Genomic DNA, 24,716 nt, shown 5'->3' on the forward strand with positions numbered 1-24,716 from the left:
TGTTTTGTTATTTTGTTGTTGGCTGTTTTGTGAGGTTTTTTTTATTTTTAGGATTTTAATGTAAATTGCACTTGTTTTAATTGTGATAGTTTTGGAACCTACCTTAGGATTATTCAGTAAAGGTGGGCTGCAAGTTCAATAAAGAAAGAAAGAAAGAAAGAAAGAAAGAAAGAAAGAAAGAAAGAAAGAAAGAAAGAAAGAAAGAAAGAAAGAAAGAAAGAAAGAAAGAAAGAAAGAAAGAAAGAAAGAAAGAAAGAAAGAAAGAAATATAGTTGCTGTGGTGAATCAATACAAACTCACCAGAAGCCTGACAGTGAATCACCAAGATGTTGGCCATTTCAGCGAACTTGACACTGGAAGGGTTCTTCTTGATCTCTTTAAGAAATTCCCCAAGTGCCACTTCACACCTGCATGCAAGGAAAAAGAGGCACAAGGTTCACAGAGATCCTCCTTTTTCTATAGAAAAAAATGGAAATGGACTGCCTTCAAGTCGATCCCAACTTATGGCTACCCTATCATCACTGAATGGGCAGGCCTTCCCCTACAGGCAAGAAATCCAGCTGTGAGTGGAAGCAGATTTTCACTCATCCTACTCATAGAATCATAGAGTTGGAAGGGGCCTATAAGGCCATTGAGTCCAACCCCCGCTCAATACGCATACTGATGGAGGACAGTAACATGCCTGCAACGTATACAGCACAAATTCAAGCCTAGAAACTTGGTTTTCTAGCAAGACACTGTCACATAACAGCCCTTAGAGGAAGAGAACTCTTGCTGACTACTTTGAATGACAGGAAATTAAGAAACAAGCTTAAAACAAACAATGTGCATATACAGTGCCTTGCAAAAGTAATCAGGAAATGTTGGGAAATGTTTGTAAGAAACATTAAAAACTGAAAAATGTTGCTTGCATAAGTATTCAGTCCCCACACATGAATATTTGGTAGAGCCACCTTTCGCTGCACTAACAGCTTTAAGTCTTTTGGGATAGGTATGCACCAGCTTTGCACAGTGTCTGATTTTGGTCCTTCTTGGCAGATTCGCTCGAGGTTGTTCAGGTTGGTTGGATGTTGCTTGTGGATCACAATTTTCAAAGAGCGTCACAGATTCTCATTGCGATTGAGATCAGGACTTTGACTGGGCCACTGTAGGACATTCGCCATTTTGTTCTTGAGCCACTCCGATGTTGCTTTGGCCTTGCGCTTGGGATCATTGTCCTGCTGAAAAGGGAATTTCCTCCCAAGCTCCAGTTTTTGAGTGGACTGAAGCAGGTTCTCTCGCAGTATTTCTCTGTATTTTGCTCTATTCTTCCTTCGATTTTAACAAGATGCCCAGTCCCTGTTGATGAGAAGCATCCCCACAGCATGATGCTGCCAACACCATACTTCACTGTAGGGATGGTGTGTCCTGAGGCATGGGTGTTAGGTTTGCGCCACACATAGTGCTTTGAGTTTTGGCCAAAAGCCTATCTTGGTCTCATCTGACCACAAAACCTTTTCCCACATCACAGCTGGGGCACTCTCATGCTTTCTGGCAAACTCCAGACGTGCTTTCAGATGGTACTGTTTGAGTAACGTCTTCTTTCTTGCCACCCTCCCATACAGGCCAGGGTTATGCAGAGCTCTTGATATGATTGACTGGTGCACCGTTACGCCACTCCCAGCCACTGAACTCTGTAGCTCCTTCCAAGTGATTGTTGGCCTCTCTGTGGCTTCTCTCACAAGTCTCCTTCTTGTTTGAGCGCTGAGTTTTGAGGGATGGCGTTTTCTTGGCAGTGCCTGGGTGGTGAGATGCAGCTTCCACTTCCTGATTATTGATCCAACTGTGCCCACTGGGGTATTCAAACACTTGGATATTATTTTGTACCCTTTTCCTAATCTATGCATTTGTATTACATTATCTCTCACTTCTATAGAATGCTCTTTGGTCTTCATTTTCCTTCAGATCCACAGCCTAATCAATGATCCTTCAACAGTGGGGGTTTTATACTGACAATGTGACAGCAACTTTAATGGTTCACAGGTGGAGGCCAATTGTGTAATTGTGTCAATAGGGCAATGTCTTCCAATTTCTGTGTAAACTGGGAGCATCCACACCACAGGGGTTGAATACTTATGCAAGCCATATTTTTCAGTTTTTTATGTTTCATACAAACATTTCCCAACATAAAACCAATGTCACCTTACAATAATTGAGTTCCAGTGTTTCAAAATAAAATATCATACGGAATGGAATTACAAGTACCATTTGTAATATGAGAGCATTGGTCAGGGGTCTGATTACTTTTGCAAGCAGGGCTGTGGAGTCGGTACGCCAAACCTTCGACTCTGACTCCTCTATTTTTCTACTGTCCGACTCCGACTCCACCCAAAATTGCTTCCAACTCCACAGCCCTGGAAAGGGCTGGAAGTGTCTTTTTAAATTGGAAGCTCTCGTAGGAGCATTTTTATTGCTGCCTGAATATGCGCTGATCTTGGCATCACAGCATTTGTCTTCATCTGGGTCCTGTGTCATACACTGACACACAAAATGTTTTCCATCTTGAGTTATGGTGAAATGCTCAACTACAGCTGATTTCATGGGAAGCTTCTTTGACATTTTGAATTTATATTTTAAAAAATATGTCAATCAAAATTTATTTTGAATCTGGAGGCAGAGTTGGTACATTCCTACTGACTCCAACTTGACCCAAAATTGCTTCCGACTCCACAGCCCTGTTTGCAAGGCACTGTAAATTGCCTGTATGCATTTTTCTAGGTATTTTCCCCCTTCTTGGGGCTTCTTTGTTTGTTTAGTCAGCCAATTGAAGCTACTATATGCTGTTTCCCAAAGTGGCCAACCAGATGCCCCAACAGGAAGCTACAGCCCTCTTCTGCTGCTTGTTCCAGCTGAAGCTGCTGTCTCCTCCTTTAGAGCTCCCACTTGGCTGAGGCAGAATGGAATGATGATCTCACTCATGGAGCTTTGCCTTGATAACAGGGGAATGAAGTCTGCATATTGACTGCCACACAATTATCCTCAGATCCATCTCCGCACTCACATTTTACGGATCTCCTTGCTGTTATCACCCAGGACCTGGAAGAGTCCATCTAAAATCTCTGGCAGGTAATCCAGAAGGTTAATATCAGGAACAGATTCTAGCACCAAGATCTAACTCGGGGAGGGGGAGGGGGGAAAGACAGACAAAACAAGAGAAGATACAAAAGAGCAGTGGCAAGAAACAGGCACAAATTTAGACCAGAACCATATTAGTAAGTAGTTAACCAATGGAATTTTTCTAGTCCTAGTAGTAGCTTGCATTGGGAGTGAGTGAGTGGGGAACGCATCATTTCAGGGACAACCCTCAACCAGACTGGCTGGTCTTTAGCAAGTCACTGTCTAAATGAGATGGACTGATTCCTTGAATTCTATTATTTTGCTCTGAAAAAATCTGGATTACGTGTGGTCCTGTAAGAGGTACAAGAAGTCACCATAAGGGCCCCAGAAGTCTATATGGCATTTTGCCTCGTTGAGGCACATGGAATATTTGTCATACTAATTATTTAGATTTTTAGCCAGCTCCAGATTAAAACATTTGAGATCAAACACATTTGAGATTAAAAAGGCACAAGCAGCCTTCCCCACGCTAAGAGTTAATTTAAGGCCACTAATGGCACCTCATACAGGACAGAGTTGAAATCTCCAGCACTAGCAAGTCTTCACTGGTAAGGAATTCCACAACTGTAGACCGTTTCATGCAGCCATGGCACACAGGTGATCAGATCAAGAACCTTTCCTAAACGTGCAAAACTGCTTGAAAGGAAGGCACCGGAAAGCCAGAGGCTTTCTCTTTGCATACAAACCGCAAACAATAGCCAAGTAAGCCTTTCTAACAACAATCGCCAGCTCATCTGTCATCAACTGCTTCTAACAGAGTCATCACTGGCATATCTACAATATATGGAGTGGCTCTGGCTTCTTCCTAAGCAGATAGTAAAAACACAGCCGTGCTGCTGTTTATACAATCATTCATTCCACAACATCAGAGAACATTCAAGCTGACAATTATAAAATACATTGCTCACTTGAGAATACCACAGAAACAGATCCCAACCTCAGACCAAAAACACTTACCCAGGAAATGATAAACTGACGAGCATACTGGTTGTTGGAGTAGATTCTCTCACGCAGCAGTGGAATGAAGCTCACCAGGTCAAATTTGTTGCTTTCTGTCACAATGTCCTAGAACGTCAGAACCAATGAAAATCCCATCAGTGTTTGAACCCTACATATAAAACCAAGCACCACTACACTGCTCTAAAAAGAAAAAACCCACTTTTAATCATGCATTAGTTTAACCATTGCCAACCTAGCGGTTTCTATACATTAGTTAACCTATGGAGTTCACTCCCACAAAACGCAGTGATGGGCACCAACTTGGATGGCTTTTAAAAGAAGATTACACAAATTCATGGAGGACAGGGCTATCAGTGGCTGCTAGCTATGAAGGCTGTGCTGTGCCGTCATAGTCAGAAGCAGTTGCCAGTTGCCAGAAGCAGCAGGTGGGGAGAGTGCTGTTTTCACTCAGGTCCTGGCTAGAGAGTTTCCCATGGGCGTCTGGTTGGCCACTGTGAGAAGAGGATGCTGGACTAGATGGGCCACTGGCCTGATCCAGCAGGTTCTTCTTATGTTCTTAACTCCCCTCAGCCCTAGCCAACATAGCTGTTGCAAGTTATAATCCAAAACATCTGGAATACACCAGGCTGGCGAAGGCTACGTTAGTTCCATGCCAACTCTCTGAATCCGAGGCATTGTGGTGCTTGGAGGGCTACTTGTTCAGCCTTTTCCAAACAGAGTTGTCACTGCTGGCTGAACACCCAGGGGTTGCCAGCACTGGCTTCATATTCCAGTGGAAATGTATATACTTCCCAGCATTTGTATGAGGGAAATAGTTAATTCCTTCACACCCTCCACATCCCCCACTTCCAAGCATTCTGTAGAGATTCAGCTTTCTTAATTTTCCCATTGAAATTATCTCCTCTTTTGAAACCCAATGGCACTACGGTTAACTTACTTTCATATGTATAGGAAAGTAAAAGGTTGCCAACTAAATTAAATGCAGTCCCATTTGGTTTCAAAAGAATAAACCCACACTACATGGGAGATAACGCTGCGTTCCCAGTCAGCCGACAGTATCCTTTGACACCTGAGACGTGGTTTTTCAGGGCCCACCCTGATCCTGTGACTGTAAATTTGTTTTAACTGTTTTTAATATTGAATTTTAAATTGTTCTAACCTGCCTAGGACCTACTGGTGAAGGGTGTGTAGATTAATATTATTAATAATATTAATTTGTTGCTGCTGTTAAGGTCACGGGTCCTGGGGTTAAAGGATTAAGTCCTGGGTTGCCTCTCTCTAAGAAGTTTCATGACCAGAACTGCTTAAGGCATAGTAGTTGTTTGCTGAACCTAAAAATTTTAGCAATTTATTGCGTTCTGTGTTTTTACTCAGTTGATGAATTTAGTTGAAGTCATGACTATTACAATACTTCCATTTAATTCTGCTTGTTTCTCTGGGGACAACCAATCTCAGAAGATTGTGAGAACAAGCTAGTCCCCTTTGATCTTGGCTCTAGAAAGTGACTCATGGGCATGCAGGAAGTATGTACCCCTCCATCTGTCATCTATCCTTACTACACAAATCAGCTGCAGTCAGCAGGATAGGAGGTACCTTCAGAAGCCGGTCCAGGAGTTCAGAGCCACTTTTTACATTTGGGTCTGGATCTGCAGCAAGCTAAGGAAAAGAGAGAGCATGTACTTTGACTAAGCCAAGTGCATAAGACATTAGTAGTGACTAAACCAGGGCCCACTATATTTGGTTGGCTATTGACGCCCTGCAATGGGTCAGGGGTGAGGCTCCTGTCTGACATCAAACTGAGCTCCACAGACACTTAGGTGTGCAAGGCCACTGCAGGCCCACTGCCCCCACCTTATGCTGGCAAGGGTGCTCAATACATGAAAAGCTACAGTTATCACGAGCGACCTGGTAAACGCATCCATGGCACTGGGCCAGACTCTTCACAGGGTGCCTAGAGCACTTGTGGAACCATGTTAATTTTAGGGGAACAAACTGGAGCAAAAATATTTTCCTCTAGGGGATGCTTGTGGAGCTCTGTGTTCCTCCTTCTCAGCCCACTGCCTGAAATCAGCAGCCACACTCCCAAAGAGCCCCAGAGCAGGAATCTGCACGGCAAGAGTGGGAGACGCCCTTGACCTGCCAAGAAAACCCATTACCTTGCTCAGGCCATCAAACAACACTTTGAAGTGTGGGAGGACGGAGCCCCTGGCCACCTTCACAATGTTGTACAGTGCCTCACAGGCGTAGTACCGCAAGCGGCTGTCAGCATCACTGAAGCACGTCAGCACCGGCTCAATGAGCTCCTTCAGGTACAGCCCAGAGTCCTGGCAATCAAAGCAGATGAGGAAGAAAAAAGCAATATGCTTGAGGGGTGACCAAACCAGAGAGAAACACAGGGGAGGCTTGGAAGAGAGCCAGTCACCCTGGCTGAGACCGGAGTGCCTAGGCACCATCATCAGCATTTAATCAATCAATCAATCTATTAATCTATGGAGGAATCGTATGATGAAGAACCAGAAATTTTAGAATGTGAGATGAAAGCTGCTCTTAAAATGCTTGGAAGAAACAAATCACCAGGAATAGATGGCATACCAATAGAGTGGCTACAAGCTACTGAGACTGAATCTGACCAAGTTTTGACAAAAATATGTCAACAAATATGGAAAACTAAACAATGGCCCACAGACTGGAAGCTTTCAATATATATCCCAATTCCAAAGAAAGGGGATCCCAGGGAATGCAGTAATTATCGAACGATTGCCATAATATCCCACACAAGTAAAGTAATGCTCATGATTCTACAACAAAGGCTCTTACTGTCAAGAAATTGTAATTTTATTAACCTGGTTTTCTTGTAATATGGCTCAGATGCAGAGAATTGTGGGGATTTCATCTTGGGAGGAGATGGGCCTTTGTGTGAGTGGAAAACTTTGAGTTTCGTTTCTTAGCTACAACTAATTAGGAGGCCTGAAGAGCAGAACCTGGTTATTTCTGTTATCTGGTGAGAGCCTGGTACTCAAGGCCGTACGGGCCTGAGAAGGTTTGAGATCAGGAAGGGAGGGAGGCTGCCAAGGCGCAAAAAGTGAAGCAGCTTTGGGAATATTACTTCATCAGAAAGCCCTGATTGGCTGAATCATTATGAACTGTTGCTGGGTTTTTTTCCTTAAGTATAGGAGTTGAGACCCATAGCCTTTATTCCCCTGGATGTTCCCCTAGTTTCCATCTACCTGGGTGGTTACCTGAGTGGGGTTCCATTGCCTTTTACTATCCTGATGATGTCTCTCTGAGGAGAGATGAGATTTGTAACAACTACCTCTTCAGTAAGTAGAATAGGTCAGTTAGTTTGTTATTTTTCTGTTGTGTCTGAACTCTTATGTTTTACCTGAACCCCTGGCTGGGTGTGGTTTTGAGGAATTGTTTTGCTGCTGTTAACTGTGCACCTATATTTTATTAATAAAGCTACTTCGTATTACTTTGTGTGTTCACTGAGGGGGACCAATTTGGTTCTAAATCCAGCACCTTGACCACTGACTACAATTACCAAAAGAGTGTATTTTGGCTTTACCAGAGGCTTCTGGACAAGGAGTGCCTGTTTGGCTCTTGTCTTTAGGAATCCTTGGTTTACCTATATCTGGGCTCTGGGTTTCCCCTAACTCAGAGTGGAACCAGTTGAAGGGGTGGTGGCAGCCTATCGTCTACCTTGCAGGGTCGGTGTTGATTTGCACAGCCTTGGCAAGGAGGGAAATTGGGTTCCGGATCAATTGCCCAAGGTGGGGTGATTGGGTCTGCAGCATGTACCTGATCCCGTGGGGGTACAAGGCCATGACACTTACCATATGTGGAGTGAGAAATGCCAGATGTCCAAGCTGGATTTAGAAAGGGAAAAGGCCCCAGATACCATATTGCAAACATGCGTTGGACAATAGAATGGACCAAGGAATTTCAGAAGGAAATCATCCTGTGCTTTATAGATTACAGCAAAGCCTTTGATTGTATAGATCATGAAAAACTATGGAATCCTTTAAAAGAAATGGGGGTGCCACAGCATCTGACTATCATGATGCGCAACCTATACTCTGGACAAGAGGCTACTGTAAGGACAGAATATGGAGAAACCGATTGGTTCCCCATCGGAAAGGGTGTGAGGCAGGGGTGTATTTTATCACCCTATTTGTTTAATCCATACGCAGAACATATCATACGGAAGCAGGATTGGACCAAGATGAAAGAGATATGAAAATTGAAGGGAGAAATATCAATAATTGAAGATATGCAGACAATACCATACTCTTAGCAGAAACCAGTAATGATTTGAAATGAATGCTGATGAAAGTTAAAGAGGAAAGCACAAAAGCAGGACTACAGCTGAACGTCAAGAAGACTAAAGTAATGACAACAGAAGATTTATGTAACTTCACAGTTGACAATGAGGACATTGAACTTGTCAAGGATTATCAAACAGTCATTGTTTATTTATTTATTTATTACATTTATATACTGCCCCATAGCCGAAGCATTCTGGGCGGTTTACAGCAATTAAAAACAATAAAAACAAAAACATTAACCAAAATGGAGACAATAGTCAAGAAATCAGAAGAAGGCTAGGACTGGGGAGAGCAGCTGTGAGAGAACTAGAAAAGGTCCTCAATTGCAAAGATGTATCACTGAACACCAAAGTCAGGATCATTCAGACCATGGTATTCCCGATCTCTATGGATGGATGTGAAAGTTGGACAGTGAAAAAAGGGGGTAAGAGAAAAATCAACTCATTTGAAATGTGGTGTTGGAGGAGAGCTTTGTGCATACCATGTACTGCAGAAAAAGACAAATAATTGGGTGTTAGAACAAATTAAACCAGAACTATTCCTAGAAGCTAAAATGATGAAACTGAGGTTATCATACTTCGGACACATCATGAGAAGACATGATTCACTAGAAAAGACCATCATGATGGAAAAAACTGAAGGGAGTAGAAAAAGAGGAAGGCCAAACAAGAGATGGATTGATTCCATAAAGGAAGCCACAGACCTGAACTTACAAGATCTGAACAGGGTGGTTCATGGCAGATGCTCTTGGAGGTCACTGATTCATAGGGTCGCCATGAGTCAAAATTGACTTGAAGGTGAAGGAACATAGCAGCAGCAGCAGCAACAAATCTATGTATTACTTTTTTTTCAGAAAAGTGAACTCGAATCAACTCAACTCAAACCATAGTGCCATCACACACACACACATCCCCTTCCCCTGCCAGTTTTTTAAAATTTAGGTGGGGGGGAATCAGTTAGTTGGAAGGGGTTGCCTGTTTTGAGGGGGTCCTGCTTTTTGTATGTTTTGTTTGCTTTTGGCGATGTGTAGGTGTTTTGCTTGTTTCACCACATTTTCTTTTTTGAAATTAATATGTTGTTGGGCCTTCAACAGTTTCTTCGATTTCTAAATGTGCCCCCAGACTCTTTGTACAGTCACCTGTCACCTTCCCCCATTGGAGCAAATGTGAGATTAGAAGAGGCAGCCTCTCCCATGCACTATTATGACCAAAAGAGAACATGGGTTTGCATCTTCCTGTATGGCAAAAGCAATACCTACCTTCCCAAGGGCAATGGAGCAGGCTGCCAGACCAATAAGCCCTCCTTTTCGACTATGTGGGTGCTGCGAAAGTGCAAACTCCTGAGAGAGAATCTGAATCACGTGCTTAATCTGAGCCGTGCTGTTCTGAGCCACAAATTCACGCACAAGCCTAAAAGTACGAAAAAGGGACTTCAGCAATGCATCACTGTCTATATGGCCTGGCTCTAATCATGCTGACTTTGGCGGTACATTTGGAACCCCGGTACACTTTTCATTGTGCAATCTGGATATAAGTAGACCTGAAGGGATGCCCTTCCAGGACATTGTCACAAATTTCACCTTGTCATTTTACCCAAACCTACTTACTGCTTTTCATTTTCCTTCTAGAAACAAAAAGCACCTGCGGTTCAAATATACCCCAGCAAAAAAACTCTGGGGGCAAATTTCAGCCGCAGGCACATTTTACTGTGTAATTTATTTATTTAATTTGTATCCCGCCCTTCTTCCCAGAGAGAGCCCAGGGCAGCAAACAAAGCACTAAAACACTTTAAAACATCATAAAAACAGATCTTAAAATACACTGAAACAAAACAGCATTAAAAACATTTTTAAAAAAACAACTTTAAAAAAGGGTTAAAAACACTATTAAAAAACATTAAACAATTCTGACACAGATACAGACTGGGATAGGTCTCAATTTAAGAGGCTCGTTGAAAGAGGAGTCTTCAAAAGGCGCCGAAAAGATAGCAGGATTGTACTTCTGGGCCATTGTCACAAACTGTCACCAGTACAATATGCCCAAATTTTAGCAAGCTACTACTTATCATTTTTCTCCTCGAAACAGAAAACCACTGGGGCCCAAATATACCCAAGAAATTGTGTTCTGCCCAGTAAACATAGGGAAGAGGCCAACCTATACCGCTCATAAAAACTCTACTGCCTCTTAAACAGTGTTTTTTTGGCTCAAGATGCTTTGTGTTGTTCTGCTGGCAACACACACACAAAAGGCCTCTGGGGGAGAGCAAAGGGACCCCGTCCTGCCGCTGGAGATCTCCTTAAGATACAAATGTAAGGGCGGCCCCCACCCCCACGATGGCCAAGACCACATCCACCTCGGTCCCTTGGCGGCGACGCTTCAGCGAGGAGGGCCGCGGAAAGGACTGCAGCGCGGCGACACCCTCGAGCATCTGCCCCACGTCCGATCCATTCCCCCCCGGGAGGGGGAGGATGGCTGCTGCCGGCCAGAGCCGGCAACATGAGCTGAGCCGCCTGACTCCCCTCCGCTGCGCTCACTTCTCGATCTCCAGCGCCGCCACTTTCCTTTTCTCGTAGAGCTTGTCGTTCAGGGCGCGCACGATGCTCGGCGTGAGCGGAGAGAAGTCCTTCTCCGGGTTCATCGCTCCTGCTCGGTTCGACTTGACTCGCTCCGTCAGGCGCCTGGTGGGCAGGGCTGCTGCAGCCGAAAGCAGAAGCGGCGCTTCCCTCTTCCGCTACCGGGTCGTGGCGGCCATCTTGAATCGGTCACGTGAGCCTTCGTGCGATTACCGCTTTCGCTTTTCGCACCGCCCCTCCCGGGGCTCCTTGGTCGCCAAGAGCCTCGCTGATTTCTCTCAGGCGCAGCTGCGGGGCGCTGTCAGGGGCGTCTCTCTCCACGAGCGCCTCGGGCGGGCGGGCGGATCCAGGGCGGCGCCCTCCGCACGTCGCAGGACGTCCCAAAAAAGGCGCCTCGGGCGGTGAGGGCGAGCGGCTTGTCTTCTGGCCCGTTGTTGGGGGCGCCGCCCCAGGCTCGTCTCTCCGGCTGGCGGGCGGCTGGATGGGAGTGAAGGCCTTGCGGTGGGAGGGGGCCCTGCCGCAGCGTGCGTGCCCCGATGCAGCGCGCAACCCGCCACCCGCGCCTGGGAGAGGGGGCTGCCAGTCAGGGAAGGCGGTGTCAGGGTGCCAGATGGGCCAAAGGCCTGGCCTTCCTGGCTTGCGGATTCATTTATTTATTTTTTATTTCGAAACATATTTGTATATTTTATTTCAAAAATACCAAAGCGGTATATAACAAATAAAAAATACAATAAAAACAAAGGTCAACTGTTGGGGGGGGAAGCATTTTCTTAATTGCCTGCATAAACCTGGAACAGGAAGGTTTTGAGCAGGCATTTAAAGGCTGAAACAGAAGGTGCCTGCTGACTCTCCTGGCAGAGCATCCCAGAGAACTGGGCCGATGACATAGAAGACTCAATTTCCTGTCAATGTTAAACGGGCCTCGCCAACTCCGAGGACAGCCAGAGCCGCTCCTGCAGAAGATCGCAGTGGTCGAGCTGGGATATAAGGGTTCAGGTGGTCCCTAAGATACCCTGGACCTGAGTTGGTCGGGGCTTTGTACGTTAATGCAAACCCTGAACCTGGCTCAGTAGTGGATGGGCAGCCAGTGCAGAGGGTTTAAAAGCAGTGACACATGTCTTCCCCATTTCCCATCATGAACAGAACTGACAGCTGATGATTGCCATCAAACATTGTCCAGGCCATATGGACAGATGTGTGTGTTTGGAAGGATTCTGTGTGCTGCTGCAACTGTTGCCATTTGCCCACAACTTTCCATATTTTCTTCTGCTCCAGGTATATAAAGGGGAGGGGCTGCCTGAATGTTTTATTCAGAGTGTGTGTGTGTGCACTATTTGGCGGTACATGTGTAGATGTGAGAGGTTCTCATGGTATGGATATGTGAGTGCTGTTTTTAGGATGTGAGGTTGAATTACTGTATGCGAGTGCTTGTGACTGGAGGTGTGCTAAAATAGTAAGCTTGCGTGTGTTGGTTTAGAATGCTGATATGTTTGAACGTGTGTGTTGATCCTGGAAGGGGTGTTTGAGCAAACTAAATGAGATCTATTTTCAACTGTAGTTAGATGAAATTCTGCTAGGCCGGCTGTTCGTGTTGCAATTAAGAAGGAGCTGATTTTGTTTATTATATTTACAAATAAGCTTTTTTTTAACTTGATTTTTTTTTCTTGAAGCCTAGGGAATATTTTGTTTAGTATACTATGTTTGTTATGATTTTTTCTTGTATATCTTGTACTTAATTTTACATTCAATGTTGATACTAAAGAGGATGTTTTGTTCAGTTAGTTGTATTTTATCAGTTGTTTTTTGTATCTGCTGTTTTAAGATGTTTTGACTTATGTTGTACACCGGTTAGAGTTTTATTTAAATGGGATAAATAAAGAAATAAGGATCTTGACCTGTTTTCCCCCCAACCAGATCCCACTATCCTTTCCACAGCCTGGTCCTGACACACTTTCCAGCACCTCTTGTTTTGTTTAATAACCTTTATTCCAAAATAATATCTTATGTGACAAGATATTGTGATCATGAATATAAGGCATGAGCTCATTCTGCACATTTCCAGGTGATAGTTTATGCTGCTGCCTTCACTCGCTCACTCAGCAGATTGACTTTTCTCTGGAAAACCCTTAAGGTTGGAAGGGGACTCCTGATATGGCATGTGCTGCCCTCCATACATAAGAAGACACTTGGTTTATTTGGACAGAAATCTTGCCTGTGCAAGCCCTGTAGAACACATCTTACAGTCATCCATAACTGCCCCTGGGACATTCACAGAGGGCTTTTTGCTGTCCTTTCAAAGGGTACAGAGAGGTTGTTGACTCTCCCTTCTACTGTTTGTCATGAAGGCTCAAGTACTCATGCAAGAAATGCGCTGCCTGCCCGCCCATCCATCCATCTGTCCATCATGGCAATGCTTGAATGAGAGAGACAGCACTGGGGCTCTCCACCAGTTCATTTCTCAGGCATGACACCCTTTAGATAATAAACCCAGGAGATTCCCGAGCCCAGCCCAGCTGCCCGAGGGCAAGAGACAACCAGCTTGCTGGTGACGGGAGCTTTAGTGCCACTAGGGTTGCCTTCGAAGGAGACTGTGATTGTGGCAGATTTCTTAGCCCGAATATTCTCCGTGGCCTTCACTGTGAAGGCTGCATTCTCCACAATATAGCTGAAGGCCATGGGCTGCATGAAGACATTCTTGAAGGGGATGGATGTGCTGGTGCCAGCTCTGATCTGAATCGGCCCCTGTGGCTTGGGAGAGACTGATGTACCACAGAGAGGGATCACGTAGTCGCCTCCGGTGGCTGAGGAAAGGACAAGAGTGCCCCTTGATTCTCCCAGTTGGCAAGGCTCAAAGGTCACTTCCACGCTGACCTCAGTGCCTGCTTGAGATCCTGCAGGTGCATTGATGACTTTGTCCACATGGAAGTCAGGGCAGTCAATCTAGAGAGAGACAAATCATGGTCTTGTTGCTGCATTCGTACCATGCAGCAGATAAGGCAACACCTGTCGTTGACCAAACTTTTGTTCAGTGGATAAGAACAAACTCCAATAAGGGAGAATAAACTAGATTGCATTCTTATGCTCAGGCTCAGTGGCTAGTTTCTCTCTCAGGCAAAATACTGTCTGCAGTGTTTTTGTCACTTGGAGCAACTGAGCAATCAATAACAAAGCCCAGAGGAGCACAATCTGTTTTTCCTGTTTTGCCCTGAACAGAGTTGCCTAACTGAGAAGCCGGAATGCTTGCAGAGCATTTCCAAACAATGTGGATCTCACAGGAGAGAATGTGAAAGAGAAGGGCCACACGTACTTAGAGATTTTTCAACCCTGGCAGACTCTGAAAAATATATGGAAGGAGCAGACCTTGAACTCACAATCCATCCATCTAGGAGGGACCCCTAATTTGGGCACAGAAATAGACAACTAGGAGCCTGGTGGCAGCTAATTGTCCTAGAGGAGATTTTTGTTAGGACTCACAAGATAAGTTTAGAAGGGGGCGCTTGAACCCTCTCAGGTGATTAGGTTCTCAACGCTAGCATGGCCTGAATTGCAAGGGCTGAGAGGCAGAACGGTCCATGAAACGAATGGGGCCTGCGATAGTGATTTTACTTCACCGGAATGGAGGAGAAGGATGTGTCGGTAGCAATGCACCACAGCAGGATAAGCAGTCAGACCTTCAGGAATTTTATCTGACACAAGACCTCCTCCTGCTTTCTCCATTATCAAATGAGTGCCCCACATCATTCCCTTGCCTGGCTTGCATACCTTCAGACATATTCTACGTCCTGTGCGATTTCCTCTTGCTCACAAAAGGGAGAGGAGACTCACAGAGTTTCCCACATCTTCAGGAAAGAATGGTCAAGGCTGTCTGTTGGAGAACTCCCACCCCCAGCCATGTACCTAAACCACCATTTGGCTACCAAATTCAGTCTGGGCTGAATTAGCAGGGTGTGGACCCACCACCGGCTAACACAGATTTCAGCACTCGAGATCAAGCCCAGAGAAATGCAGCAGTGGCCCTGATGGACATGCCTTGCCCGCCATTGTCTGTGCTGGAAGTGAGCGGTACAACAGCGAAGGGTCATAGCTCATAGCAGTACAGTAAATGCTTCACAGAGTGCCACCGCGGTTTTGGGACCTTTGATCCACCCCCCACTATCTCTTACAGCCTAGCCTACCTCACAGGATGGTTGCAAGAATAAATTTGGGGTGAGAAATAACCCTTCATGCTACCTCAAGCTTTTTGGAGGAAAGACTGAATATAAATGCAAAGCTACTGCCAGTTGAAGCAGATGGCTCAATGCCCAGCAGTCTGTCTTGGCATAAATTATTGTCAGAGGTATGTCCACCCACTTTCCAGCAGGCATGGAGAAACAGCAGCTCGTTGGCCCCGTGGCCATGATGAGGTAAGGAAGAACGCCCGGCACTGCCTGCTGCTGCACACCCATCAGGGCACCATGTTCCTCCTGGAGGGCCTCTGTCAATAGCTGTGATGCCGCAAAGGGTGGGGGTTTCTTGAACTAGTGCAATAGGTTGATGGGAAGGGTGACTGTGAGGGAAAGATCTGTGCCTTCCACCTTGGACCTGACTCACCTTGGTGGCATACTCGGCCTTCTGGCGGGTGTAGTTGATGAACTTGGTGATGATGACCTGGCTGCTGCCCAGCATGGTGCAGAAGGAGAGGGACTTCTCAGGCCGGGCTGGGGTGGCTTTCAGGATCAGGTCATATTGGAAGGAACCCAGCTCATTGCTGTTTAGTGCCAGGCGGCCACACGTTTCTCCAGGCCTCATTGGTTGGAACTCAAACACAAGAACACCCTAACAAAAAGAGCCCAGGGAGGGGGAGGCAGAGCAAGCAACTGGTCAAAAAGAGAAGGGCGATTTCCCTGTACCTCGGGGGGGGAACCTTTGGCCCTCCAGTTGTTGCTGAACTACAACTCCCATCAGCCCCAGCAAACTTGGCTAATGGCCAGGAATGATGGGAGATGTTCAGCAAAGTTTCCCCACACCTGCTGTAAATGATGAGTTCTAAAACCTCACTCTACTGCACTGTCTGTCTGTGGAACTAGGCTAAGCACTCTCAGTCCATTTTTCTGACCTTAGCCTGTGGGAGGCACATCAGTGGCCAGCACTGGGCAGTAGCACAGAAGTGAGCAGATGGAAGAGCAGAAGAGGACAGTCCTGACAGCTTAGAGGCTGGGTTGGGGGCAGAGGCCAAGGAAGCAGGGTCAGATCTACTTGGAGGCAACTGAGCAGCACACAAACAAATGAGAAGGGTGGCAAACTGGGAGGGCAGCTGGCTGGCAAGAAATGGGCAAGAGGATAGGCAGGTAGGTAGGCAGAGAGACACCAAGGCAAGAACAGAGGAGCCACCCAGGCCAAAGCCACGGTGTGGCACAGACTGAGGTCTCTCCAGAATGTGTTTTAAAGCCTGTCAGGTCAGGGAGAACGGGGGCTGGGGGAGAGAGACAGAGAGAAATGAAGGATAGATTGGAAGCAGCAGCAGGGACATTTCCCTTCCTAAGAGGAGCTCATTTTCACATGACAGTGGGCTGATTCACACAGGAGCTGAACTTCATATTAAAGACAAAAGTTTTTGCCATTGCATTAGATTTGCAAGGTTCACACTTTCTACCTTCCAATCGCTATTTTCCATTCACGCTGAAGGGAAAGGATCAATCATGCAGCGTCCTAATGACCACGCTCTCTTAAGGTCAAAATTCCACTTCCTCTGGTTACCTTGGTAACTTAGCATGCTCAGTTTGTTCCAGAGTAAGTTTCATTAAAAAACACAAACCCTGAAGTGCAATTATTTGTATTTTCATTGCTATAATCCAGCAGAAATACAAATATTTGTTTGAACAGCGTTATGCTTTTTTGCACAAGTTGGGGGGGGGAAGAAAAATAAAGCACCGTTTGCAGCAGGCTTGCAGAACATGAGGAGGAGGAGGGAGTGGGCATGGAGAAGGGGATGATTGACACACCCACCTAAAAGCATCAGAGCAGAGCATCTGCAAGCACTAGAGCAGCCTTTCTCAACCAGTGTGCCTCCAGATGTTGGACCACAACTCCCACCAGCCTCAGCCAGCATTGCCAATGGTCAGGAAAGATGGGAATTGTGGTCCAACAACATCTGGAGGCACACCGGTTGAGAAAGGCTGCACTAGAGATACAAAGTGGAGATATTTTTTCCTTCCCTTTCAGATTAAAAGAGGATTGGGTTACTATGGATTTAAAGGGGAAAACTGCGTTCTAGCTGCTGATTTCCTGCAACGTCATGTGAACCATGCAACTTAAACAGGGATGCAAGTAGCACCAGACTCACATTAAACCTCCATGTGAATCAGTAACTTGTGACTTAATTGCCATCTCTCTCCACCATGCTGCTTGCAAAATGTAGGAAGTGAAAGGTCAGCCAGTTGGTCAGTCCTTTCTGCAGGCAGAATTAATGCACATGGAAAAGGGCGGTGGCATCTACCGAGGAGAATGAATGCCAGGGGGAAGGTTGGAGGTTTTTTAGAGGCTGGGGCTGGGGAGGATGTGCAAGAGAGCAGAAGAGGCATTTGCAGACCATATTGACTGTAAGACCTGCAAGACCCTCTCCCTGCTTGCTGGCCTCTTTCCGCCTGGCCTGGAAGAGTGAGGCCTTGACTGACTGCCGCTATAAAAGGTATCACTACCTGAAGATGCCAGAGACCACCTTGACTGTGGGGTGTTGTTTAGGGGCTTCTGTTCTGGGTAAAAAATTAATTCTGCTGGTCAGTTTTTTGTTTTGCTGTTAGGATTATGCTTCTGTATTTTATTGTTGGATCTTATTAAGAATTATAAGGGTGTATCAATTTATTGTACATCTCTTAAGATGTTTTTGTTAACTTATTGACTATTTGAATTTATTTTCTAACAGTGAATTGTGTAACTTCCCCCCCCCCATGTTGTGAGCTGCCTTGAGCATAGATTGCTATGGAAAGGCGGCATACAAATAAACAGTGATGATGATGCAGGAGAGAACAGCAAGAGAAAAGAAAGGAAACTGGATTTATAGTGAAGGACAACATATGAGAGAGTTCTGTGCCCCCATTCTAGGGAAGCACAAAGGCAGGACTAAAGATTTCCCAGGGATTATGTCAGGCAGCAGGTGGGGATCTACTTCTTGCCCAGGCAGATCAAGGCCTGAAGGCAGAAGATATGATGTAGAACTGGATCAGCAAGGCAATCAGTGAAATAGGTTCCTAAGAGTAAAGAAGCAAGCCTAGCCTTAGGCAATGCCAAAAAAGAGGAAATGCGCTAGCTAAGAAGAGGAGCCCCCCCCCCAAAAAGACACAGAATTGCATAAGTTAATTTATATTTATGCAGAGAGATGAACATTTAAAAAGGATTATTATAATTTAAATAGAAACACAATACACCTCATCCCAGTGGGGAAGACTGTGACCTGGTGGCTTGGGCACCTGATGGGCAACTTCTTGATCTTTAACCCAGACTTGGACTGGACAGCCCTTCAAATAGAGGACTGTCCTCTGTAAAGGAGGACACATAGCCACCTAAAGGAAGCTGGGATCAATTGTTCTATAGGGACACCCAGGTAACCACTGGTCACCTGGCCAGGCTGAGTTGATGAGTTGCAGTACCTTCTTTGGCCATTATAAGGGAGGGCGCTACCACACAGGAAAGATCAGGCCAGTAATTCCTTCAGCCATTTGGATGCTGCTGCTGGAGTCCCCAATTTAATTTCCCTGGTCATCTGGTGCCTTGCAGATGGCAAGCACCTCCCATAACCAGGGGGAGGGGGAGAATCCAGTCCCACCACTATTGTCAGAAGAAGGGGAAGGAGAGGGAAGAAAAAGATGAAGCAAAAGTAGATGCTGTAACAGAACCTATGGCAGAAGGGGGGGGGAGATCCAAGTTTCCATAAGGGCCAAACTGAAACTTTTAGGACTATGACAATTTAGCTCTCATGCTCAGTGCTAGCTGAGGCAGCTACATCTGGTTGCGTGCAAGTCTCTTGCTGGCTACTTCAATGGCAGATTCATACCTCAGACTGAGCAGGGACAATGAACTGGGGTGGCATGTTGATGTCGGGCACTTTGCAGTCGGTGTTGAAGGTCACTGAACAATGCAGGGGGTTTTCCACCTTCACAGAGGAGGAGGCGCTTTGCCGAACAGGGGTTGTCAGCTCAATGGTGCCCAGTGGGCCACACGGAATGGCCTTGAAAGTGACCAAGTAGAAGAGGAATTCCTGGGTTGCTTCGTTGCGAAACGTCACCTGCAGTCAGAGGGTTGAGGCAAGGAATTGTCAAAAGACGAGCCGTGGAGGATCCTCCTGGTTGAAAGCAGGTCATGGCTGGATGGAAACACATCTGAACCCCACCCTCAGCCCTTTTCCTGTTGCCAAACCACCATGCAAAACTGAGCTTCCCTCCCTGCTTTTCAGAGGAACTGCTGCTGGAAGTAAGCATCACTGCAACAACAGCGGATTGCAGATCTTGCCAGCAGTAGCTGGTCTGGTCTCAGAAAAGGAGAAATACAAAATGGGTCAGGTGATGGCAATTCATTCTCAGCTGACAAAGAGAGCAGACGCGGAATCTGGAGGGCACCATGTTGGCTATCCCCATTTTACACAAAGCACCAGAAACCCTGCAGACCAAGAAAATGGCCTCTCATATGGAAATAACCTGCCACCTAGGGAGGAGATGATGCTAAGTTTGCAGGTGATGGTGGATCAGCTGCATTCCCACATGCTGTGCTGAGCAGGTTGCCCCTGAACGTCCACTGATGCTGGCCCATTAACGGAAGGGGTCATCTTAATCAGGTGCTCATTAGCCACAAACCCCAGATACACTCAGGAGGGCAAGGAGGGTGGTGCCCATTGTTGGAATATGTGGTTCAACTCGAACTGGTGGGTTGGGACTGCATGGGGTTAAAAAGGGTAGATGGAGAGAAGACCTCCTGATTGCTAGGCTATGCCTATCCTTTGATCTCCTGCTGACCCTTCCTGTTAGACTAATATTCTCAGGATGTTGACCACATCTTCCGGCTTCTTCTTTGTTCACTTGAGAAGGAGAGCAGACATCTTACTTTGTCGGTCTCTCTCCCCCCAGCATGAGGGCAAACACTAGGCTTAGTGCTTGCGTCTCCAATTTAGCTAATTAGCTAGATGTAGAACTCTTTCCTATCAAGTACGTACTTCCAGAATAAAGTAGTTATTTCTATGCTGAAGCTTAAAGTCTCAGTCTGACTAATTCCAGGGAAGGTATAATATTTAGCAAAGATTCAAACACACAACTCAGATGCTCAGCCGCCTCATTTTGCTACTCTGCAACACCCATGGCAGGGGAGCCTTACCTTGGCACTGTACAAGCCTTCCTTGTAAGAGAAGAAGGTGAGCTTGTGGTCCTTCTTTGCAGAGGCAGGCACATCGACATAGTCCAGGGTTTTCAGTGTGGTGGTCGCTTCCAGCTTTTCAGGCTTCAGCATATCAACTGTCACACGGAACCTGGCAAAGAAAGCACAGCCACCAAGTTCGCACTCCAACAGAATGCCCTTTGTGTCGCCCTCTGTATGCAGAGCAACCACCACTAATACTCCCCATCAGCCCTTCCTTTCTCCCCACTTTTTTGCACTGAAGAAAAACACCCACAAACAAATCTCTCTCCTGAAGGGATGCCTTCTTTTCAGCATTCCTTCAAAGACGGCCAAGATCTCTTCTCAGTTGTCCCGGAGCGCAGGACACGGAATAATGGGCTCAAGTTACAGGGAGCCAGATTCCAACTGAACATCAGGAAAAACTTGTACGGTGGTTAGTGGTACAATAATGGAACCAATGACCTAGGGAGGTGGTGGGCTCTCCGACACTGGAGGCATTCAAGAGGCAGCTGGACAGCCACCTGTCGGATGCTTTGATTAGGATTCCTGCATTGAGTAGGGGGTTGGACTGGATAGCCTTATAGGTGCCTTCCAACTCTATTGTTCTATGATACTGTGAAACAAATGAATAAATAAATAGGTTGGCATCTGCATCTGGGCCACTGACAGAGCCAGGTATGCAGACTTAGCGGATCATATGCATTCTCATGGTGTGAAAAGCTTCGCTTGGTGGTTTCTATAATCAAGCCAGCTGGTGTTAAAGGCACCAGAGCAGCCCAGATCATTTTCTCACCCCACTCAGCTGGCAACCTTGCGCTCTGGACCCAAGTCCCACATCTCATTCCATAAAATTGGAGGCAATTCTTTGGTCAGGTTGGCAGAGGAATGTAAAATGAACGTTCTGTAGTAACATGCGAAGGAACGACTGGATTGTTGTGACCAAAGAAAAGTGACAGAGGACCTCAAGAAAACCTGAGAGAAGGCTGAAAGTCAATTTTGGGGCAAAGGTTTTTATCACCATCCTGGAGAAGTCCTGGACAGGAGCCCTCATTGTGAAAGGAAAATGCTGCCTTTCTGGCCCATCACAGACAGTGTAGTCTAGATCAGGGGTCACCAACTGGACTCAAAGGTTTTATACATCATTGTACAGCAGGACCAAAGGTCTCACTCATTTCATGGTCCTCTTAATACATTTCCTCTTTAATTTATTATCATCGGGCATGGATGGAATGAGTGTGGCTAGTGGGGGGAGGAGGAGACTGAGGTGAACCAGTAACCTGTGGGGTGCTCCAAAGCACCTCTATGGAGACAACATTCCTTTTCTGTGGACCTCAAAGCGCCTAAGGGCAAGAAAGGCACTGCTGGGAGTCCTGGCATAGACTTACATGAAAGGCACTATGCAATTTACTTATATCAAACAAAAGAGAGGCAGGCCAGCAAAAGTCTGGCACAGCAGCCAGAGGCAGGCAAATGAGCAGGTGGATGCTCACTCACAGCAGCAGAGCTGCCCTGGACCTGGAATTTGGGAGGACAACATGAGAGTTAAGATTGTTGTGCACCATAGTGCAACCAAACTGCATGATCCAGACTAGCTTAGCTGCTGTGGTGATGTCCTTCACCAGCGCTTCCCAGGTGTTTATTTATTTTATTTATTTAACAATATTTATATAATGCTTGAATGTAAGGACCTCTAAGCCGTTTACAAAAAACATTAAAATTCTCAATAAAACAGCTAAAAACAAGTAATTAAAAACATTTAAAACAATTATAACAGCTACTAACTAAAGAAAGCAGAACACATCTATGTGTCTGGATAGGCTTGCCTAACCAAAAAAGTTTTAAGCAGGTGCCGAAAGGAATACAGCAAAGGCATCTGCCTGATGTCAATAGACAGGGAGTTCCAAAGAGTAGGTGCTGCCACACTAAAAGTACTATTTCTTACAAGTCCAGAACGAGTATTATGTAGGACCTGTAACACTGCCTGTTCTCAAGTAAACTGGTCCCGAGGTATTAAGGGCTTTATATACCAGTAGTAACACCTTGAACGTGGCCCTGTAACAAATTGGCAACCACTGCAGATCTCCGAGCAGAGGTTTTATATGCTGACAGGGTCTCACTCCTGTCAGCAATCTGGTTGAAGCATTCTGACTAATTGCAGTTTCCAGGCCAAGTGCACACAGAGTGCATTGCAGTAATCCAGTCTTGAAGTCACCAGTGCCTGAACGACTGTGGCCAAGCTCTCCCAGTCCAGGAATGGTCATAGTTGTCTCACCAGGTGCAGCTGATAAAAGGCAATTCTAGGAATTGAGACTACCTTGGCCTCGAGTGACAGAGCTGGACCCAGAAACACCCCCAGAGTGCATACCTGCTCCTTCAGGGGAGTGCAACCCAATCCAGTGTAGGCAGTTGACCAATTTCTCAGACACATTAACTGTTCACCCACAGTGCCTCCATCTTGCCAGGATTCAAGCTCAGCTTATTTTCCTTCATCCATCCCACCCTGCGTCCAGGCACTGGTCCAGGGCCTGCACAGCCTCTCCCAATTCTGATGTTATGGAGTATGATGACAGCTTGCCCCCAAATGCCTACTGACCGGTTCCAGTGGCTTCCTATCAAATAGCATTGGGGATAAGATAGTACTCTGCGGCATCCCACAGAGCAAGTGCCATGGCCCGGAAAAATAATCACCCAGTCCTACTGTCTGGACTCAGTCCTGTAGGTAGGGCTGGAACCACCATAACATGGTGCCCCCAATTCCCATTCCACCGAGCTGGTCCAGGAAGATACCATAGCCAATGATATCAAAAGCTGAGAGATCAAGAAGCAGGAGCAAGGTCACACTCCCTTGTCCCGCTCTCCATAGAGGTCATCCATCAGGGCAACCAAGGCTGACCCACCTTGCCCAGGACCAAGGATGCTTGCAGGTGCCCCACCACAACTCTCTCCACCACCTTGCCCAAGAAAGGAGTATTTGCGATTGGTGAATAATTCTTCCATTCCAAGGGTTCCAGGACCTGTGTCTTTAGGAGAGGCCTCACCACCACCTCTTTCAAGGCTGCAGAGACCACCCCCTCACACAGTTTTTTGAAGTATGCCATACTGTAGAACCCTTCTTTCTTTCTTTCTTTCTTTCTGCTGTGTCCATGTTGAGACTGTGGAGGGTACAGTCACAGATTTCACACAGATTAACACTGGCTACAGCAAGTTCCAAGGCTTTGCTTGGACTGCAACTAAAGCTTGCCCAACAAAATGCAACCCTCAACCACTGGAGCTGTAGAGAGAACATGGGGAAAACTCACCCAGGGGGTGGGGCGGTCTTAGAAAGGCCAGAGTCCTGGGGGGAAAAGGGAGCTGGCCCTAATTTATTCACTGGGGCTGTTGCCCGTGATGGCTTCCAGAAAACAGACCCCAATGGACACCTTGAGCTGTAGAATCCGAGTTGGTTCATTGGTTGTGGGCTTCTGCCCCTGGCTAAGGAGAGCCGGGTGGAGGCTGCCAGTCCAGCCCTGTGGCCCTCGGCTTTCCATTTACCTTTGCGGCTTGTTTAGCCAGTTGGAGATGGGGAAAAGTTCTGTGTATGGTGTTTTGCATGGAACTTCCCTCATGATGTTCCCGGCAGACTTGGGAGGCTCTGCGTTGCCTTGCAGGAGGTACAACAGCCCCGTCCCATCAGGGAGAGGGAAGAAGATGGAGCCCTACAGGCAAGAGAAAAGATTAGAAACTCAAGTCATATTTCTCACTCACATGATATCACAAGATTCCCCCATGAAATGTGACTGCTGTGAAAGATATTTAGAGAACAAGCAGGTTATCAGGCCACTTCAAGAAAGGTCCAGAGAGTGTGCAGATTAGAACTATTACAGTGACTTTCATAGTACCCAGCCCTGGCCAGAGTCCACATGTGGGCTGTCTTGATGCTGCAGGGAGCTATAGAAAGACCGGGCAGCGGGGGAAAGGTGTGTCTCACTCTCACCTGTGTGGGGTGTGAATATGAGCCCCCGTTCTCAGCTCCCATACTTTTCAGTGACTGCAGAGGGGGAGGGCTTGGCAACCATGACCACCTCAAGGACGAAGGGCACACTTAAAATGTAGAGGAAATCATCTACAACCATAGTGTGAAATCAAATACTTAATGGGACACTGTATGAAGAAATATTTATATCAGCATGACTATCAAATATGTTTATTATGTACACAACATGTAAAGATATTTAGAGTGCAATCCTATGTTTGTTTACTCAGAAGCAAGTCCCAATATATTCAATGGGGCTTACTCAAACAGGGAAGTGTGCAGAGAACTACAACCTCCAGCGATAAGGAATTTGTTCTTTCAACAAGCCTTT

The 24,716-nt window shown here is 46.2% G+C and overlaps 2 protein-coding genes across 4 annotated transcripts in view; both read right to left on the reverse strand.

Annotated features, from left to right (window-relative positions):
• Window positions 1–11,292, reverse strand: part of VAC14 (VAC14 component of PIKFYVE complex) — a 160,534-nt gene extending 149,242 nt beyond the window's left edge. Inside the window, exons 1-7 of one of the 3 annotated variants that reach the window (XM_061593755.1) lie at window positions 10,975–11,292; window positions 9,700–9,850; window positions 6,273–6,440; window positions 5,710–5,772; window positions 4,114–4,221; window positions 3,041–3,150; window positions 301–407 (exon numbers count right to left, since the gene is read on the reverse strand). In XM_061593755.1, the coding sequence (XP_061449739.1) occupies window positions 301–407; window positions 3,041–3,150; window positions 4,114–4,221; window positions 5,710–5,772; window positions 6,273–6,440; window positions 9,700–9,850; window positions 10,975–11,078 (811 nt within the window). In that variant the 5' untranslated portion in view covers window positions 11,079–11,292. The remainder of the gene's footprint in view (window positions 1–300; window positions 408–3,040; window positions 3,151–4,113; window positions 4,222–5,709; window positions 5,773–6,272; window positions 6,441–9,699; window positions 9,851–10,974) is intronic. The other 2 variants (XM_061593753.1, XM_061593754.1) reach the window with 2 other exon arrangements.
• Window positions 11,293–13,042: 1,750 nt separating this feature from the next.
• Window positions 13,043–24,716, reverse strand: part of HYDIN (HYDIN axonemal central pair apparatus protein) — a 426,739-nt gene continuing 415,065 nt past the window's right edge. Inside the window, exons 81-85 of the mRNA XM_061594057.1 lie at window positions 23,905–24,068; window positions 20,353–20,503; window positions 19,043–19,273; window positions 15,604–15,828; window positions 13,043–13,953 (exon numbers count right to left, since the gene is read on the reverse strand). Of these exons, the coding sequence (XP_061450041.1) occupies window positions 13,465–13,953; window positions 15,604–15,828; window positions 19,043–19,273; window positions 20,353–20,503; window positions 23,905–24,068 (1,260 nt within the window). The 3' untranslated portion in view covers window positions 13,043–13,464. The remainder of the gene's footprint in view (window positions 13,954–15,603; window positions 15,829–19,042; window positions 19,274–20,352; window positions 20,504–23,904; window positions 24,069–24,716) is intronic.

This window comes from Rhineura floridana, chromosome 13, assembly GCF_030035675.1.
Source record: "Rhineura floridana isolate rRhiFlo1 chromosome 13, rRhiFlo1.hap2, whole genome shotgun sequence".
In the NCBI taxonomy this organism is placed as follows: domain Eukaryota; kingdom Metazoa; phylum Chordata; class Lepidosauria; order Squamata; family Rhineuridae; genus Rhineura; species Rhineura floridana.